General features: G+C 40.8%; 1 protein-coding gene across 3 annotated transcripts in view; it reads left to right on the forward strand.

Annotated features, from left to right (window-relative positions):
* Positions 1-21,278, forward strand: part of IFT81 (intraflagellar transport 81) — a 65,826-nt gene that overhangs the window by 26,424 nt on the left and 18,124 nt on the right. For all 3 annotated transcript variants that reach the window (XM_016149656.2, XM_016149657.2, XM_016149659.2), the window contains 3 exons: positions 10,406-10,555; positions 15,292-15,420; positions 16,473-16,562. In XM_016149656.2, coding sequence (XP_016005142.2) covers positions 10,406-10,555; positions 15,292-15,420; positions 16,473-16,562 — 369 coding nt within the window. The remainder of the gene's footprint in view (positions 1-10,405; positions 10,556-15,291; positions 15,421-16,472; positions 16,563-21,278) is intronic.

Below are 21,278 nucleotides of genomic sequence, written 5' to 3' on the forward strand. Positions count from 1 at the left end.
TTATTACGTACATCGTAGATAGTAAGCTGGGTAATTATTTTCTTCTAATCATCTGTCTTCATATATAGTGTCTTTCATCACAAAGGGATTTCGTCCCTTTTTTTCAAACAGCTTTATTGAGGTGTAATTAACATAAAATAAACCACATATATTTTTAAAGCATAAATTATTGCTGTTATTCCAAGTTGTGATAACTTCAAATACTGGGACAGAATTTTAATATTAAGTTACCTTAGTTTTCTATAATTTGGAGTGTTTTAATAGGAATCAGTGTGAGAGGATAGAAAAATAGTTTCATAGCATAGGATAATAATGAATGGCCATGATTATGATTGAGTTGCCAATAGAAGGTTGCTGTGATCAGTGCGATTGTTTTTAAGATAACAGAAAGAGCTTAAGTAACATCTCTTCCAGAAAGCACACCCTGTTATTATTTTGCCAGCTCACACCCCACAAATGAAACGTATTCCCATAGCGCTCTGTCCGCGTGTGTTGTAACATGAAGCGTACTGCAGATCACTTGTTTGCTTTCTGCCTGCCCTAAGAAACCAGTAAGCTCCATGATGACGGTGGCATGTCTCGTGTTCACCACCATTTACTTAACAGCTGGCCTGGAAGTAGCCGGCACTTGGTAAATGTGTAGAAAACCCAAATGAAATGTATAATCTAACATAGATATATTTTTTTCATTAGAAAAATGATAATATTAGAAATATTTGTGTGTTAACTCTTCATCCTAACCATAGTTGTTTATTTCATCGTATAGATAAAGTAATTTCTAAATACCTGATCACAAACCTAAATTTGCCATTTAACATGGCAGCCTCCAGTCAGTTTTTTTTGGTAAGCATGATTCCCCGCCCCATAGGCAACAAGCTGAGCTTGATGCCTTTGTTTCACTTAGTGGAAGAGCAAAGAATAGAGTCCGTGCTGCTTGTAGTAGTGCTACAAAGCTGCTGATCCTGGCTGTCTTAGTCGCTCTGATATCTCCGAATCTCTCCGTTAATTGTTTGAAAAGCAAACAAAAGATCAGCCCCAATGATGCAGGGCTAGTACCCTTCCCAGCGCTGTCATTCAAATGACAGCAGCATACCTTTGGGGCTGAACTTTTTATAGCAACAAATGAATCTCTGGTTAAGGTTCCATTGGCACTTCGTGCATTGCAAGGTCACTCCTGGTTCATGGTATGTGAGTATAGAGCCTGTTGTGTTTTCTCCCCTAACCATTACCAGAAACTCACCTTTTGCAGTCAGTGGTTACTTAAAAAATGTGCTCGGTCCAATAATATTTATAAGCAGCTTGAGAAAGGCCCAACCAATTCATTCTACAGCTACCAACAGAAATGCTAGAGCTAAATTGAAAAGATTATGAAATCTTCTTTAAATACTTCAAAGAGAAGCACAATGAAGATAAGGGAATCCTGGCAAGATTTACTGCAGCTGTCAGATCCTGAAAAATTAGGAATCAAATTTTGACACTTGTAATTGAATCATCCACCCTTCTAAGTGAGCCCAGGCAAACCTGTGATATTTTTAGAACCCTTCAAATCACATGACACTCTTTAGAGTTCATAGCAGGACCTGATGCCCCTAAAATTTCCCAAGAGATGAAACAAAACAGAATCAAATAAATTTGTCTCACTCCACTGTGATAGAAGTAGTGTATTTATGTACTCAGTCTAGGTAATGCCACAATTTTAACCCCAAATTCAAAAACTTCTCATAGAAATTTTTTTTTTTTTGAGTGTTAACTGCTTGGACAGCAGTTGAAAAACCCATTAGAGATATAGTAACAGCTGCGTGGTGGTGACTTGATTTATAATGGAAGCACAGAGACCTCGGATGGTGTGACTGTGTCTCACAGATGGCCGCCCCTGTGCCACCGTTACTATTAAAACAGTTTGCTGCCGGCGTGTATCATGTTGCTTATTGTACACTCAGAAGAATTAGCAGTTCACTGTCCACTACCATGTTAGGCAATTACATTGTGCTTGGCTTGGTGAGGTTTTCTAATTTAAAGTTTCAAATGTAATACTAACAGGTTGGAAAAGGTTAGAATAGTATCTGTATGTGTGTTTAGTTATATGACACTAGTAATGATGAGTGATTTGAAAGGACTGTCATTTTAGCAGAAAACAAAGGTTACTTTGAAACATTTTTTCTTGCCTATAAATAAGTAGCAGTTCTGAGACCAGATTTCAGGGAGTCTGAATGATTTATGACATGCAGCGTGACATGAAAAGATGGCATTTTCAGGTTTTCTGCAAGTCTGAATTCAGAATACAAGACATGGACCAATGGGCCAAAAAGATAATTAAGAAATTACCTTATATTTATATATTTATATATCTTATATAATTAAGAAATGGAAAATTGCATGGTTATTGGACCAACAGGATTTGAGGACAAAAGTACTCATTCTAGTCCAGTTTTACTAACTTGCTGAATTTTGGTGAGTCGTAGTAATTTCTCCATAGGTTTCCTTCTCTGTAAAAGGGGATTAGTGCTTTCGGAAAAGAAAAATAGCTCTTTGTGGTTCTTGACAATATTACGTGTTACGTGGTTGTCTTATATAGTCCTCACAGCTAATTACTGTGGAAATAGTTTTCATGCCAGATACTGAGGTAGAAAATCTGCAGCAGGAACAGAGATTCTTGTTTCCACATAAATATCCAGAATGGTCCGGAATCCAGGAATAACTTTCAGTTCCAGATAAGCTTTAAAAGCATTTGTAAATGGTTACATACTTAGGGAAATAAGCTGCCTTGCTCATTTAAAAAGCGAGCCCAGATTTTGATTGTTACTATTAAAGGTTCTAAAACAGATTAAATGGATAAAAGAGGAAAGAACATCTGTCATATTCCATTTTGATCACAAAGGAGCTGAGTCTTTAAAATTGGTCCTAAAGCCAGACGCTGGCACTATAAAGCGTTAATCTTACTGATCTCAGCGTACAAAATTATGGCTGCTCTTTCATAAATGACAAATTTAAATTACAAATGTATTTTGGTCCAGATGATCAGTCATAGCTGCTGTAATGGGCCTTCCTGCACAGTGACAAGCTTTATAGCTCACTGTAATGACAGATTTCCCTGACTGACCGGCCGCAGTGCACTACAGAAAGCTTTTTTCCCCTAATGTTCCAAGGATTCGTTGCACATCTTCTATGCTAGTTTCTTTAAAATTGTCTAATTTTAAAATAATTCATTCATTACCCTACCTGCCCAACACGACAGCTATATTTATTTCTTAATTTTCTCCCATTCTTGATGTATAGTCATATATACAAAATTTTTACGTACTCAGAGTGTGTAGACGTGTATGTAGATGCTCGCAGGAGAGATTATTCTATTTTAGTTCTAAAGAGCATCCATCACACCTCGAACCTTAATTTTCTGATTATTCTAATTCCATTTCTTTATTTCTTTCTTATTTAGAAGGACAGTAATGATCTCATTTTCTAGGTACTCTTTAACGAACTGTATTTAAACAAACTGGGAGACATTGTTAACCATTATCCATTCAATTTTCATAGAATTTTTGTTCGTTTTAGAGATCTTATTTAAAAACTATCTAGTTGTTCTAGTTGTTCATTTTATAATGTTTAACATTGTATGTTTGATCCTCAAAGCTTATAAAAATCCTTTACACGGTAATAAAGTATATTTAAGAATTGGCTACTAAGTGATGGCAATTATGGTTACGAATAATTGCAGACTTTTAAGTCAAAATTTTGTTTCATTTTATTAAACTATTATGGCATGGTTATTACAATGATAGCTTCTATTTATTGAATGCTACGCCTGGCATTGTGCTAACTGCCTTATATACATTTTCATATCACTCTAAGTATTGTTATCTCCTTTTTTTTTTTCAGTTGCAGAAATTGGAGACAAAAAATAGACAAAAAAGTAACTTTGTCTCTTTAAGTGGTAGAGTCACAATTTGAAATTATGTTTCTCTGACTGCAAAACCCTTGATCTTAACTCTACGAATTGCTTCTGTGAATCTCTTGTCGTGTTCCTAGGATTTTTAATGATTAAGTTCTAAATGAAATTATCTGCGAATTTTTGCTCATATAAGTTATTGCAGTAAGAATTATGAGTAAATTTAATTTGTAATACTCAAAGTCTATTCAAAATAAAATCTGTCAGTTGTTCGGTTTTGTTGGTGATGGGCTTTTTGGGGTTGGGTTGTTCTTTAACACCCCCAAGTCATGCTTCCTTGAGGCAACTACTCCTAATGCTTCTAGTTATTCTAGAATAGCATGTTTATGCCAAAACGTCTTGTTTTTTTCCTATGTTAGACATACTGCCACAGGAAATGAGAATCTAGCCCTTCATTCCCCATTGCCCCATACCTACCCTTCCATCCTTTATAGCCTCCCCATATAATTATAATTTTGATTAAATCATTATTTAGTATTCTCATTATGAAGATTATATAAGCATATTGTTTGCAGCTGAGCGACATACTATACTATGATTATATGTCCTTTCTCTTCCTTTTTTTTCCCCTAAATTAATACTGACCTCACTTTTCTTGTTTTTGTTTGGTTAGTTTTTTTATGTATCTATCACTCACTCAGCTCCAGAGAATTATATAATTTCTCTCCATATGGCATGTGAGTATACGCAGTAATCTATTAATTACATTTTTTAAACCTTGGGTTCATTCTTTCTGGATCCCCCTCTCACCCTTCTGTTCCAGCCTGGAGAGAGAAATGTCTAGGCTTGCCACACAGCTGTAATCTGGGCTTCATGGTCATCATCCTGGGAATTTCTCTTACCACTTTCCCGTTTGGATCCCTTGTTTTCCACACCCCAAGTCTTCTGATTCTTGGTTTATTTCCTTATAACAGAGAATGTTCCTGAAAAAGGGGTACGGTACCTGGAAGATACATTTTTGAGAAGCTTGCTTGTTTGAAACTATCTTTCTTCCATCCTTATACATGATAGTTTGACTGACTGGATAATAAATTCTGGTGGGAAACCGTTTCCCCTGAAAGTTCTGAGGGCATTGTTCTTTTGTTTTCTAGCGTTCGCTTTTGCCACCTGAGGCCGCTCCGACTCCCAGTCCTTCAGGGTGCCCTGTTGCTGTTATTGCTATTTTTCCTCTTCTTGAAACTTTGGGATCCTCTCTTTACCTCTGATTTTCTACATTTTTAAGATTATGGGCTTCAGTACAACTCTTTTTCTTTCATTGAGCTGGGCATCCCATCACCTTTTTAAATTTAGAATCTTATGTCCTTCCGGTCTGGGATTTTTCTTGAATCGTTTCTACTTTTGTTTGTTTGTTTATTTCTTTACATTTGCTTTTCCTGGAACTCATTGGTTAGATTTAGGGCCTTATAGATGGAATCTTTTATGTTTACTTACTTTCTTAAGTAAGAAAGTAAGTAAACTTGTGTTAAGTAAGTGTAGGTGAAAGTATGTTTATCTATGTGTGTGTGTTATATGTAAAGCGTGAAGAGTAATGAGATCATAAAATATATATACTTATCACTCAGCTTAAAAAAAAGAATCCTTGATGTCCCCAATGTGCCTTGCCTCTATGCCATTCAATTTTTATTTACTGTTTGGCCACATGCTTGGATCCCTAAACAATGTATTGTTTAGTTTTACCAAGCAGTACTGATGGATTCTGTAACTTGCTTTCTTAGCTCTGCATTATTTCGTGAACCTGTATTCGTTCCTTTTCCCTGCATGCATATGAATATGCGTGCACGGCTACACAGTGATTCGCTGTGGCTTGCCTTCCCGTCTCTCGCTATTGCAGTGTTTCTTCTGCCCGCATTCTTCTGTACGCCTCCCGCTGACCATGAACAAGAGTTTTTCCAGGGCAGTGTTTCTTAACTATTTCACAATACGACACATGCAGAAAATGATCATTGCTCAGCATATAGAGATAAAAAGACAAGACTGCTTATAGCTGAGCGCGACTGGCTCGGGAGCCCTTTATAACGCCTTGTCTAGATGCCGCGAAGTCAGGATGAGTACATATTTGTGCCACGTGAGTGTCCTGGGGCACACCCCGTTCTGGAAGCCGTGCTCCGGAGCAGTGTTACTCAAAGTGTGGTGTGGAGACCAGTTCTAGTGCACCAACTCTTAGTTACTAACCCGCGACCGTACAGATCGAGAGGAAGCGGTTAGAAACGTTTATAGTTACTTGAAACTGTCTAAACATTTTAATTATTTTATAAATGATCCAGTCCACAAGTAATTAGAAATGTAAAAAAACTGTTCTGTCACCGTGGATAAGTTTGAGACGCCCCGCCGTTCCTGTGAGTGGAGCTGGCGGGGTGAGGGGTGAGCCCAGTGCCGGTGTAAGCAGCAGGCCACGGTGTCTTGCAAACTGCTGTTCTGAGCTGTACCCCCCAGTCCCAGGGGCGCCTAGGTGCTCCACTTCCTCCCGGTCTTCACCGGCATTTAGTATTGAAGGAGGTTTTATTTTTGCTCATCGGGTGCATATTTCAATGGTATCTTATTATGGTTTTTATTTCTGTTACTAATTTGATTACTGATGAGGTTGAGCATTTTTAATATGTGTATTTTGGCCAATTTGGGTCTTCTCTTCTATGAAGTGCCTATTCAAGTATTTTGTCCAATTTTCTGTTAGATTATCTGTCTTCTCAATTGATCTGTAGGTTTAATTTATATATATTTGGATACAGATCTTTTATTGGTTTAATGTATTACAAATATGTTCTCCCAATTTGTGACTTATGTTATTAATCTCTTAACATATATTTTGATGAGCAAAAGTTCTTAATTTTAGCAAGATAAGTTTATCAATCATCTCTTTTTGGTTTGTGCATTTTTGTGTGTCTCATTTAAGTTCTTGCTTTTCTCGAAATCAGTGATATTTTCCTATGTTCTAAAAGATTTTTAGTTTTGTCTTTAAGTCTATAATCCAGTAGGAATTGATTTTTATATGGTATGCCGAAAGGAGTTCATTAATTAAAAGTTTAATTCTTTTCCCTCAAGTTTGCCATGCCAGCAAATCTACATAAACAAAATCCCTTTGAGATCTTCAGTAATTTTTAAAGTATATAAAGGGTTCCTGAGACCAAAATGTTAGAGAATCACTGTTACCCATCCACAGGAAAAGTCAAAGGCTTCAATAAAAAGTGGGCCCCAAACAGGCAAGTAATTAAAAAAAAAAAAAATTCCCACAGATGCACAATGAGCATAACAAAAAAAATGAAGTTCTCTAATAAAGAAAAGCAAATAAAAATAAGGTACTATTTTACTTATAAAATTGACAATTATAAAAAGTACTATAAATAGCCTTTGAAGGGCAGTTTGGCATAAAATACCAAAACCCTATTTTCTTTTGACCTTTTCTGGAAATATATCCTATAGAAATTATTAAGACTGCGTCTGGAGATTTAGCTTCAATATATACATTGTGGGTTTTTTTGTTTGTTTTGCTTTTACAATTTGAATATTCAGAAAAAAATCTAAAATCCAAATGATAGAAGTGTTGACAAACAAAATTCAACTGCATAAATTTGTAAAATCTTGCTGGCTTTCTTCAACAATTCTTGAATCAGGCAGCATCCCCTTTGGCAAACGGAGAAGAGCTCTGAGGAGCTGTGTAAAACGGAAGCCGTTTATAGGCAGAAGGAAGTGGGACAAGGAAGTACTGTTAGCAAAAAGCGGATTGGTTGTGGCAAAGCCCTCTTCCTTAAGGGGACAAAGGGGTCTAGCAGGCAGATGACCTTACTCGTGCTGACCAGGTAATTCCTGATTGACTGGTTTAGGATTCCATTCCTGGGAGAGGCTGAAACTGTAAATAAGTTAGGTGTTAAGTCTTAGTTTGGTGACATGGGGCCTAACATAAGTAACTCCTTTTAGTCCTGTTGTCTCTTTTTTAACAGAAGGAACTTCCAATGGAAGGTTTCCTTTCTTTCCTCTAATTCATTCGACATACTGGAGCCTCTGGAGTGCTTTGATGGCCACCTGTCACTTAATTGTGTGGCACCCGATTAATCTGACCTTGACCACCCTTCCCTTAGGTACTTTGTCCAATGAATGTCAAATAATAACCAATCAGCACAGAGCACATTGAGTAATTGGTGGGTTTGTTCTTTCACCAAAAACATTTATAGCTTTTAGCTTTTAAAAATAGTTCTGGAGCACAGCAAGACAGAGAAGGGAAAAATTGGCCTAGATGATACGGAGGATGGCAGATGGGCAGGGTTGGTTTCGTGTGGGGCACTTTGCCCAGGACACTTTTAATAGAACATACAGTTACTCTAGGGATTCTGAATTTGTGGTTATGTCAGGCTTATGCATTTATTCTGTAAAAGGAAAAATAACAAGTTATTAGATTCTAGATACATTGGTATGACTTAAAATTTTAAAACCATTACTGTAATCTAGCCATTGATTATTTGCCATGGGGGCTGGATTTTTTAATATTAAAACTAACTTAATCGTGGATAGAAAAATATTTTGAACTTTCTCTAAAACACAGTGTGTTCTTTATTTCTTTCAAAGTTTAAGTCAATTTTAAAATGACGTCTAAACTAGGAATTAGAAGGTTATTTTTATGTGAAGAATTTTTAATCTTACTATTTTTAAAAACATTCTTTGTATACTCAGGAATGAATCAAGTTTTTAAGAAAATAAAGTACTTAAATTTTAGAAATGTTATACTTCCTATTTTATGGCCTCACAAATTTAGAATTACTGACCTCAGATTTAGCCTTAAAACTTAAAAGGAAAAATACCAATTTGGTAATAGAGCTTGCATTGGGATAGTGGCTTTGAATTTTTCCGTTTTCTAAAATTTCAGTAATATATTAATTACTTCTATTATTTATAGAATCATTTTTATATATGACTTACCGTTGAATTGTACACTGGAAACTCATTGAATTTTGTTAACCCATGTCATCATAATAAATTTTTTAAAATAATAAATAAATAATAAAAAACCAAAGTTACAACTGCCCTGAAATTAGCCTTAAGAAGACATTAAAAGTCTTAAGATTCTCAAAGAATGATCGCATATTAGGTAATATGGAAGCTTGCTTTTGTTTTCAAGTGATGCATTTAATAGGCCCAATTCTTACTATGGACATTTTCTTTTAGCGAAGTTAATAAAAGGATAGAGCAGAAGAAGTTATCTTATGTAGTAAAAAACATCTGAAAATTTTTAGTACTAACAGTACATCAAAGAAAGTGATTTTTTGAAAAGTATTATGTTCTGTTTCAGAAATACCATTAATTTCTCACATTTGCCCCTGAGATTTCCTTCAGCCTCACAATACTTTCAAGGAGCCGGTGCCTGGGGGCCTCTTACACCTACTGTTTTCTTTACCCGTGATGCTTTTTCCTGCTTCTTTCTCCTGCCTCTAATGATCTCATCTTAAATATAGTTATTTTGAGGAGATCGCCATAACCCACTTCCCCTAAATCCCAACCCCGCCTTTCCTGCCCTCATCCCGACCCACGTTAAGCCCCTGTTCTGTGTTCTCGGGGCCCCTTTCCTTCGTCACAGCGTGCACCACAGTTGTGAACACCAGCTCAGTGTTCATTCCCCCGCTTTTCCCTAAGCTCCATGAGGCCAGGACCTGCCTCGCACATAATCGTTAATAAATAGTGCTTATCGAATGAATTCCTTTAAGTATTTGTTTCATTCGCTTTTCCAAACTCTAGCTGGTCTTACTTAACAATGGAGTCTTTTCATTTGAGCAGAGCAATTACAACTTTAATATCGTTAGAAGGTAACTAGCTGAATAAAGCAACTGTGGGTTCCCACTGACTTGGAATATTCTTAGCTTTTTAACACTTGGGATGCGTTTCACCCCAGTGTCTCAGGTGATTCTGAGCCCATATAGTCACAGTGCATTTCTTAAATGATAAATAGTGGCCACAAGTGTTGACTCTTCTGGTTGGCCCCGATTAATCCCAGTAGAGCCAATGCCACCAAAATAGTACAGCACATAAGAGATGCCATGATTAAGACCACAACCATATTTTATTCTTCTTTTTAACTTTTTCACTTTTGAAGGGTTAAGTTTCTATTTTCCGAATCCTTATTTGTAAAGCCCCAAATGAATAGTTTTTACATAAGGATTTACAATATTAAGATAGGTCCGAAAAATAAAAACATATACAAAATATTTTAATCGAGTAGTTAGTCTTTACAAGTTTTCTTTTTTTATGGGTTTTAATTTTTTTTTAATTTTATTAAATTTATTAGAGTGACATTGGTCAATAAGGTTATATAGGTTTCAAGTATACAGTTCTATAATACTTCATCTGTGTATCATATTGTGTATTCACCACCTAAATTCAAATCTCATGTGTGTCGTACAGTAGAAAACAAAAATTTTCTAATACATTGAGATTATATATGATACTCATTAGATTACGTAATGTGTTCTTTTACAGTTCAAACGATATGTCAGTAAACTTCGAAGCAAGAGTACAGTTTTCAAAAAGAAGCATCAGATAATAGCTGAATTTAAAGCCGAGTTCGGTCTCCTGCAGAGGACAGAAGAACTTCTTAAGCAACGCCATGAAAATGTTCAGCATCAGCTGGTAATGCAGTATTGTCGTGGGGTGCTCAGAGAACACAAGTCAGAAGTTTGTGGGTTATGGCTTTGTAACGAAGTCATTGTTTTTACTGGGAAAAACCCATAAAATTATTATTTTCTTGATTAATTACAGAGATGTAATGTAGGCTGATTCATGTATTTTTAATGTAGCAGCAAGCACTAACTTTTTTATGCATGCTGACTTCGGGGTAATTAACAGAAGCTGAATTCTAAGTAGGTTTTTCTCTTGGGTAGCTAGTTAGCATGAGCAAAATTTCCATACCAAGAGATTGACTGTAAAATATTCTGCCTGCTGGACAGAAATTCCAAAGCAGCCACTTCCGTGGAGCCTCGAAAGAAACACCCAGGAAGGGGGTTTGTGGAAGCTACCTGCAGGCTCCTTCCAGAGGTGCTTGTGCCTCGGCGGTCAGAAAAAGAGTTAACCCCACAGGAACCCCTCTACCAGCAAGGCTGCTTTTAGTTCCTCTGAGTTTTCTTGGTTAAACTTTTTTTCTCTTTCACCCATGGGGAAATTATTTCATTAGGATATTGGTTTACCAACTAACAATAATCTGGTAGAGGTAGACGAAGTTTCAGCCAGTTGCGGTTAGCTGGCAGTGGGAACTTTTCTATCTAATGTGATCGAATATTGTTTGCTCGTAGGGAATTTAAGACTGAGAATTTACTGTGCATCAAATATAGATTGTGACAGTGCCAACTTTTAAAGTCGATATGTAGTAACTGCATTATTGTTCATTTCAAAATATTTTCTAATTTTCATTGTGATTTCTTTGACGTATGGGTCATTGCTTAAACCCACACATTTGGGGATTTCGAGTTACCTTTATGTTGAGTTCTAGGTTTCTTCGTCTATAACCAGAGAACACTCTCTGGTTTCAGCCCTTTGAGATTTGTCGAGTGTTGCATTATGGCCCAGCGTGTGTCTGTCTCGGTGATTGTTTATATGAGGTTGGGGGTGGCCTCCTGTGTGTGTCAACCAGTCGCGTGTGTGAACCACGGTAGTCACAGCTCCTGTCTTTCTACCCATATTTTCATCTGCTTGTTCCATCAGTAACAGAGAAATGTGTTAGAATCTCTGTAACTAGGTTTATTGCTTTGTCCGTTTTTCCTTTTAGTTCCATCAGTTTTTGCTTTATATTTCTTCTTAAGTCGGGTTCCAGAAGCAGAGTGTAGAAGGGAGCACTTCGTACAGCGAGGTATGGAGGGAGAGAGAGCCTTCAGAAGAAGGGGAGACGGGGGGACAGATGGGCCAGCAGGAAGAAGCCAAGCGAGGCACAGCCCCTGCTGGAGACCGCTTCGTTTTAATCCCATGAGGAACTTGGGAAGAGTCGATTTCACCTTGAGGCAAAGGGGCTGGCCTTCTCACTTCCGTATTAGTGAATGTTGCCTGTGGCAGGGTGTGACCACCTAGACTAGGCCACTGCAGGAGGGCGAGGCCATTCTCTGGAGCAGCTTGCGGACGAGGTCGGAGCGCGGCACCAGCAGCGTCCACCACTGCCCTCTCCACTGCCGAGATCTGCTTACTTCTCATGTTCAATCCTCTCCGCGTAAATTCCAATCCTGGCGTGGCTTCTCCAGGATTCCGGTTTGTCACGATTTCTGGGGAAACTGATAGAAGGGTTAGTGGGACAAATTAAAACTCGCAGTGCTACATGTGGTCCCAAGGACGAAGTTCGTACCCAGCGTCCCCTTCCTCTGCTATCCATTCTAGATTTCCTTCACCTTTGGCTCACACCTCCACCAGTTACCGGGTGGGGTGACTCGGTCCCCCATCCTTAAGAGCTATGAGACTCTGATAACCATGCCCTTATCGGGCTGTGGTTGCTGTACTTACTCATTTACTGTTAAAACTGGGTATGGGAGTCCCGGATATGCCCTAATGGACCCCGTACCGCGCCATGCAGCACGTGAGTCTATCCAGTGTTCCCCACCCCGAATTCAGCACCCTTCCCTTCCCTGTCAGAGCCCCGGCTGCCATGGAGTGTGCTCGGCCTTCTCTGAAGCCGTGCCAGCCGTACGGTTAAGCCCTGAGCCTGGGGAATGAGGGCTTCATGAACGCTCCCGAGGAGGTCCTCCATCCTTATCCCTTTGCCTTAAATTATTAGTTAATGGATTTGAGCCTGTCATTTTACCTCGCCAGCTATCAGGGGAGCTTAGCAACAGCAACCCCGATTCTATAGTCCTTGTAGTTACCGTCCCTCCATACTTCTCAAACGCCAGTGACATTGTGCCAGTTAGTACATCCCTGTGACAGTTTCGGGCCTCCAAGCAGCAGACACCAAGATAGGGCGTGGTGTAGCAGGGATTTCTCGGAGGAAAGCTTCGTGAAGGATGAAGGTGAGGGAGCCGAGGAGGCAGGGAACGCCTCAGGCTGCGATGCGAGCCTGACCCTTGTGAAGAGAAGGGGGAGAAGGAAGGAGGTCGGGCAGGGAGAGTCTCCCACTGCAGCGGTTACAGGAAAGTTTTGGCCAGGGCGACGGGGAGTTCCCGAGCCAGTCACCCGTTGGAGAAGCCCCCTGCCGGGCAGGAATGGACCAGCACTGGTGCTACTGCTGGGCTCAGCCATTGGCCGATCTAGTTTTTTTCGACCCGATATTGTTCTGGTTTTTCTTGCTCTCAAGATGCAGCCCTTGTACCTGTGGCAGAGACTACACTCCTAGGCCGTGGCCCTTCAGGGCTTTCCTCTGACAGTCGGGGACATTTACCAAGGCCCCGACACTTCCGCACGTCTTGGATTCCTGCCTCTAAGTCCCTAGCACGAGGAGACTGCAGAAATCCTTGCTCAGCCTTAGAGCACTGTGCCCCACGAGCTGGTTTCCCCTGGGCTTCTGGGAGTCTCACCTGCTTCCATGCCGAGGGTCGGTAACCCTCAGGACGCTGCACACAGGGTTCTGGGCTGATGCTCTGGAGGTCCCCCTGCTCCTTTCTTAGGAGTCCCAATCTTATTGGCAGCCCCAACTCCCAACTCATTCCTTCTGTCCTTGTCTTTCTTTGCTTTTGGTTCTTCCATTCGTGTTTGAACCCTCTCCAGGCACATTTTCACTCCTACCATTTCCCTGGAATTTGTCTTGTCGAGGTCACCAGTACGTTTCCATCACTAAAGCCAGTGATCAGTGCTTACTTAGCTTTTTTCCTACTTGGCCTCTTAGCAGTGTCTGACTTGCTCTTTCTGTAGAATTTTCTTTACCTGTCTTCCAATTCCTGGATTTTCCCCCATACTAACATTACTGCTTCTGCTCCCTGGAGGATTTCCTCTCGTTTCTCCAAGGTGTAAACGTTGGCGTTCCCTGGGCTTAGCCATTGGTTTCTTCTCTACCCTCACGTCGATCTTACCATGTCTCATGGCTTTGAAGACCTTCTCTGTGCAGACAACTCACAAATTTATATCTCCAGCCCAGATTTCTCCTCAGTTTCCAATCCTGTACACAGCACATCTTGACCTCTGTATTGGGGATCTGCTAGACATCTCAGATTTTTAATGTCTGAATCTAAACTGCTGATCCTCACTACTCCCTCAGACCTGGTCTTCCCAAGTCTTCATCTCAACAGATGGCAGCGCCGTCCGCTCCGCTCGTCAGGCCGGAAACCTGGGCGTCGTTCCCCACCCCTCACTTCCCCCCACACCGCACCGCACATCTAAGCTGTCATGATACCTCGCTGGGCCTGCCTTCCGAATACACACGGAACCCCTTCGTCTCTCCTGATGGGCGCTGCCGTCATCCCTCACGTGAATTAGGAGGATGGTCTTCTACCCGGCTTCCCTGCCCCCTCTGAGGTTTGATCTCAGCACAGATGTCAAACTGCTCGTTCGGAAATTCCTTTGCTCTGAACCCTCCGACAAGCCTCCCATCTTATTTAAAATAAGGCCAAGCCCTTTCGTTGGCCTAAACATAAGGAAGCGATACAATTTATCATCTAAACTAAGACCCTCTTGAGAATGCAAAGGACAGCAAGCATAAACCGAGACCGTCCGGCAAACGCGCCGAGTCCCGCGTGCTCCCGCCCCAGCCCCCCTCATCCTCACTCTGTCTTCAGCCCACCGGTGCCCTCGCTGTTTCCTGAACGGGCTGGCGATGCTCCTGCCTCACGTCTCTTGCACGCGCTGATCTCCTGGGCATCTGCATCGCTCGCTCCCTCACTTCCTTTGGGGCTTCGCTCAGATGTCATCTTCTCAGAAGGACCTTCTCTAACCACCCTTTATTTAGGATTCCACCACACACACACACATGCACACACCCTCACACTCTGTTTTACCTGTTTGCATACTGCCCGTTTACTCTCTCTAGACCTAAGCTCTTCCCGTCTTGTTTACGGCCTAGGACAGGATGGTGCTTGGCACATTAGGCATATAGCAAATATTGGATGAGTGAGCGACTGTGAGTACAATGGATCACTTGAGAATTTATTCATTCACCAAATATTTGTTGAGTGTATCCTGTTTCAGATTCTGTGTTGAGTGCATAGCATTATTTTAAAGTCTAAAATTAGAAATACTTCTATGTACCTGAAAATAGTAAAATTTAGGGTAAGTTTATAACATGTAAAGGTATGTAATTATTGTTGAAGTCCATAAAGATTGTCCTTTAGGATTCTAAACTAATTTATTTACAACTTTATTGTTATGTATTAACTCCGTAGAGTTCTTGTGGAATCATCAAGGTTTTGACACCCATTTAGTGGGCCCCATTTTTGACATCTGTTTTTATTCTTTACTTTTAGCAAACAATCGAGGAGAAAAAGGGTATATCTGGGTATAGTTACACTCAAGAAGAGCTGGAGCGAGTGTCTGCCCTGAAAAGCGAAGTCGACGAAATGAAAGGACGAACACTGGGCGACATGTCTGAAATGGTGATGCACGTTTCCTAGTGGTTGTGTGTGTGTGTGTGTGTGTGTGTGTGTGTGTGTGTGCGCGTGTGTGTTTAGCTAGAATGCAGACATTTTTGTGTTTGTCCTGTTTTTTTTTAGTGAAATATTCTAATTTTAATTTCCATACAGTGTTTATATTCCCTTATCTGTCTCTATCTATCTATTTTGAGTTTTTCCATTCCAATAAGGTTGTTCAACTTACAATAGTTTACACATTTTGTGGTTTTTGAAGTGTGTAAAGGTTATACACATTAAGGAAACATTCAAGATGAAAAATAAGTTTTCCAGAATTTTACCACCCTAATTAATAAATTTATTTCATTTTTGTCTATATCCTTAGCATCTTTCCATATTTAAGGCTGCTGCTTTGCCAGAATGTACTGATACAGCTGCCGCAGGCATTAAAATGTTGACATCTTCGCTTACTTATTGGCAAATAGCTGCTGCCCCACACTCTCCGAGTCCCCACCTCTGCCCGACTCATCCCTACAGGCCACTCACCCAGAACCCCTGGGAATTCATCATAATCTAACCCCTGAAAAGATTAGCATTTAGCACAGCAGAGGCCTCAGAGACTCTGTTTATCTCTATGGCTGGTGTCCATCCACCATGATTGGTCATTAGTTGTGCCATTCGGGTTAATGAGCATTTGCTTATCACCTAATCCATGCTTGTGAATATTTCGTATAACCTACGTAATTACATATTTTTTACATACTACAATATGATTGTAGTTGCATATGGGCAACTTTGTAACTTTGTAACTTGGCATTCAATATTAGATTATAAATACTGGCCTGTGATGGTTTGTAGTCTTCCTGATTGACATTTTGGATATTAAAAGGTATTCTAGCCTACTAAGTAACAAGGTTTACTAAATCACTTTCTCATTATTTTCTCATTATTTGGCATTGAAGTAATTTATAGTTTTTTTACTCTTACACATGACACTTGAGTAAATACCTTTATGCATTAGCGGTTTTGTTCTTTTGAATTCTTTTTTTAAGATGTCATGTATTTTGATTAAATGACAGGTAAAAAAACTGAATTCACTGGTATCTGAAAAGAAGTCAGCTCTAGCCCCAGTTATAAAAGAACTACGACAGTTGCGTCAGAAATGTCAAGTAAGTGAATTTGACATTGTGATAATTTTAGGATTCTATCTTGTTGAGAGGTAGTAATTAGAATCCAGAATATTTTACTTGGGTAATTTATAGAAAACAAATTATTATTATTATTATTATTATATTGATATGATTCTGCAAAAGAGAGTAGTAATGTGACCTACAAAGGTTTCTGTTTAATTTATGCTGCTTTTTTAAATCACAAATTATTGGGGGAACGAGGAGTTTAAGCCAAAATCACAAGTGCAGCCAGATGAGCTTTTTTGCTTTAAATCATATGCATGTCAGAGCTATAAATATGAAGTCACATTCTTCTGTGGCCAGGTAAAAGCTCAAAGTCTGCCAACGAGTGGTGACAAGTTAACTTTAGATTAGTGAACTTGCTTTGCTGGGGGCAGACTGCGATAGTTGATGATAAGTGATGAAATACCATCGCTTGGAAGCGAATTCCAGCCACTGCTTTGAAGATAAACCGTTGGAAGGAATGCCCTCCGCAAGGCCAGACCGGGCGGCCTCTGCTGTCTGACATTGGCAGTGGTTACCACTCTCCGCGTAGCATTTGAGGTTTGGATGCGAGCTGTACACGAGGCTGGAACCGCAGGGCTCCTCGTGAACGCCATCCACCGGTCAGAGAAGCCGAATGGAAAATCACATGGACTTTGCAATCAGATAGACGTCGCTTCCGGGACAGGTTTAGTGACTTATACAAATAGAGAAGGAGGAAGTGAGGAGTTAGGAGCTGACTCTGGCAGCTGTGTCATCTTATTTCGAGTCTCCTGTCTGTCCCATTACATGCTGCCGCCATCGCAAAGGAAGTAGAAGGGGCAAGTCCCTGTTCTCTGGAGTTCATGCTCCAGTAGGCGAGATGAGACAAACACGTGAAGGAATTCAAGAAGAACAAAAGATAACTCAACTTGAAAACTGGTAGAGAAAATCATAATCAGAATCATATTCTTCACTGATAAAGAAAGAGGAAGCGAATGAAGAGATTATCAGAAAGGAAATGTGTCAGAAGGATTTCTGAGCAAGGTGTACAGGTCGAGGACATCGAGAAGTACTTTCATGGTTATGTTTTAATTCATTGATTTCCTTTTTATTTTATTTTATTATTTTATTTTATTAGTTCCAGGTATACAGTACATTGGTTAGACAGTTATGTCGTTTATAAAACGATCCCCCTGATTGCTCTCTCCCCTCTGGCCCTCCACCCAGCCATCGCATCACTGCTGACTGCATTCCCCGTGCCGTGCTCCCATCCCCCTGACCATCCACTGACTACTAATTTGTATTTCTTTGACCTTTCACCCCATTCTCCCAGCCCCCCATCATTGGTTTTCTTAATGCTTTTCTCGAGTGAGCAGCTTGGAGACAAAAGGGACTGGCTGTGTGTATTTCTAGAGATGATACCATTTCTCCCTGTAAGCTAATTAATCTGTAATTAGTTCCTTTATCAAATTCATTTATATTTTAAATAAAGGTTTCCACTGAAAGGATATTTAGGACAACAAAGGGCATGGGCTGTCATGGAAATCCAAGGATCAGAGATGTAACCTTACCTGGAACAGGTAGAGGTGCTGTATAACCAGAGAGCGTTTTGGTTGAGGGAAGCTTCGGGAAGCTTAGCACATGGCCTCACGACCACCCGATAAGATAGGGATGCCCCCTTACATAAATGAGCAAACACAGGCACAGAGAGTTGAAGGGCTTGCCCAAGGTTACACAGCTGGCGAATGGCAGAGCCAGGTGCTTTACGCTAATACTACAGCAGTAGCGTGACTCAGCGGATCTCTTTGTGTTGGCCCCTCACTCTGTTCCTGCCGCCAGCCAGGCTGGGCACCTGCTTCTCTTCTCTCTCTCATGGCTCCTCCTTACCCTTTGAATTGGCGCGCTCGTGACCTCAGCTTGCCTATGGCTCCTTGTGATGAATATCTCACACCGTGCATGGCCTTCTCTCCACATACTTCGCGTTGAAGTTTTCCCTACTAATTGCCCTATTTTTACTGCATTTTCTAATTCAGATTCCTGGTGAAGCTCCTCTTGTTTTTGGAGGGCAGTTTTTCATGACAGACTCCCCCAAAGAGTACGAGGCTATCCTCCGGTCAGGTCAGGGGTCCCTCCTTAGTTTAACCAGCACTGCTCGTGGGTGAGAGTGGGGAGACGGGGGTCCGGGGGGTGCTGTGGTAGCGCGTAGGGCTGCCCAGAGGCTCTTCCCTCTGGAGAGGCTCTGAGTATGTCAGGCACTGTGACTCTTCAGTACAGCACCCATCACCTCTTACCAACGGCTGGACAGCGTTGATCTTCATGTTTTATCCTTGTCCTCCTGTATATAAATATTTTTTTAATATGTAGCATATGTTGCCTCTCGTTACTCTAAGGTCGTATTCAGTTACTATGTTATATTTCCCTTGCTTGTCATAGTCTTTATAATTATGTCCGTTACATGTCATTGAGTCAGCGCTGACTCCTGGTGACACTGTAAACGAGTGAGGTCCACAGTGTCCTGTCCTCAGCAGCCCTGCTCAGCCCCTGGAGCCTCCCGCCCATGCCTCTGTGATGGAGTCAGTCCATCCCACGATGTGCCGGAAGGAGGACAGCTTCCGCTTTGTCATTTTTGCCTCCAACAGTGTTTCAGGTTTAATTTGCTCTGGGAGCCACCTGTCCGTCTCTCTGGCGGTCCCGGGGATCTGCAGGGCTCTCCCCCGACACCATTATTTCAAATGAATCGGTGTCATTCCTGTCAGCCTTCGTCACTGTCCAGCTTTCACATCTGAACATGACAACCGGGAACACAGGGGCGTGGATGATCTTAGCCTCAGCGTCCAGCGACACACTTTTGCTCTTGGTGATCTTTCCTACTTCTGCGTTGCTGCCCTTCCGAGTCTCAGCCTTCTCTTGATTCCTTGGCTGCCTCTCCATCTGAACTGAAGAGTGAGCCAGAGTAAGTGAAACAACGATCTCAGCGCCTGCGTTGTCTCTGTTAAAGTTGCGTATTTGTTCTATAGTCACGATTTTTGTCTTCTTGATGTTTAAATGCAGTCCTGCTTGGGCACTCTCTTCCTTCGCTTGCATCAGAAGTCATTTTAAACCACTGCTACTTCCTGCCAGTAAGATGATGTCATCTCCGTGTTACTGATATTTCTGATATTTCTTTCACCAGTTTTTACTCCTTCCTCTGAGTCTAGCCCAGTTTTTCCTAATGTGTTCTGTGCATGGCTTAAACAGACAGGGAGATAAAGTGCACCCTTGTCAGACACCTGTGCCTATAGGAAGCCATCCTGTCCCTCCGCACTCTGTCCTGGCAGCGGCTTCCTGTCCGCAACAGGTTGCACGTCGGGCAGCCCGGCTCTGAGGCGCGCCCAGCTCTCTCAGAGCAGCCTGTGGCCCCTCACGATCGATGCAGTCAGGGGCTTTCCTGTCGTCTGCATGGCACAGACTGACCTTCTTCTGGGATTCTTAGGCGCACCCCAGTGTCCAGCGAGTGCTCATAGTCAGAGCTCTGGTGCTGCTTCCTTTTCTGAATCTGGCTTGAACACCCAGCATTTCTTGCTCCATAGAAGGTAGAGGCCTTTGTTGCATCATCTTGGGCATCACCGGTTTGGGAAATTAGAGCAATGGTCCTATGGCTATTGCACTCCTTGGCTTCTCTTTTCTCGCAGATTGGGATGAATATGGAGTGTTCCCAATCTGTGGGCCATTGTTTTATTTTCCTTATTTGTTGACATATTCTTATTGGGATTTTGACAGGTTCAGTCTCCGTGGCTTTATAATTATACTTTCAATAAATAAAAGGACAATCAAGTGTCTTTTGACAGTCTAGGTTAGAAGGAATGAGGGTGGAAGAAGTGGACAAGGAGGAATAGATCTGAACAATATATGGAAGAACACTAATTGTGGACAAGGGAACAAAAGATAGCAAAAGTAATTGTGAGGTTTGAAGCTGCTAACAGTGCAGGTTAGAGATGATAAAAAGCCAGTTTTGGTGGAGGCAGTGGGTAAAGAAGAGGGAAAATGATGAATTCATTGTTGATGCATTGAAATTAATGTCCAGAGAGAGTTCAGGAGAAGACGTCAGGGCCCCAGTTGAAGTGTGTAAGCATCGTCCCAGATACAGTGTGTGGGCACAGCCCAGGGGAGGGCGTGGTCACCTAGGAGCATGGTGTGAGACTAGGTGAAGTCTGAGGTGAAGGCTTCAAGACAGACCATGTTGAGTTTTGCTATAAGACTATGTAATGCAAATGAAATTACTTTGTATCTTAAATTAGAAAGGTTTGGGGTTTTTTGTTGTTGTTGGGGTTTTTTTTTGTTTTTGTTTTTTTTTTGAATTTATAAAGAATTGCTGTGTCCCTTTTAAGATTACCATAATCTCTACCAGAGTTCTAAGTGTCTGGTGTATAGAACCAAGCTTAGAATAATATAGGCGCTCAATAATATTTTTTAATTAATTGACAGAACATCTATAAAAAGTATTTTAAAAATCAAGTATAGTATACGTATAAATAGCAAGAGTCTTCTAGAACTAGAAGCAGACTTCTACGGAATTAAATAATTAGTATCAAGCACTTGTAATGTCATGTTAGTGCTTTCTCATTTATACATTTACTATTCAATAGAACAACCACAAAATAGACATTTTCAGATTTTCTGTAGGGGAGGAAATTGTAGCTTAGAGAAGTCAGATAACTTGTTTAAGATGGCGTAAGTGAAGGCACAGAGACT

The sequence above is a fragment of the Rousettus aegyptiacus genome, unplaced genomic scaffold (assembly GCF_014176215.1).
Source record: "Rousettus aegyptiacus isolate mRouAeg1 unplaced genomic scaffold, mRouAeg1.p scaffold_m13_p_5, whole genome shotgun sequence".
Taxonomy (NCBI): domain Eukaryota; kingdom Metazoa; phylum Chordata; class Mammalia; order Chiroptera; family Pteropodidae; genus Rousettus; species Rousettus aegyptiacus.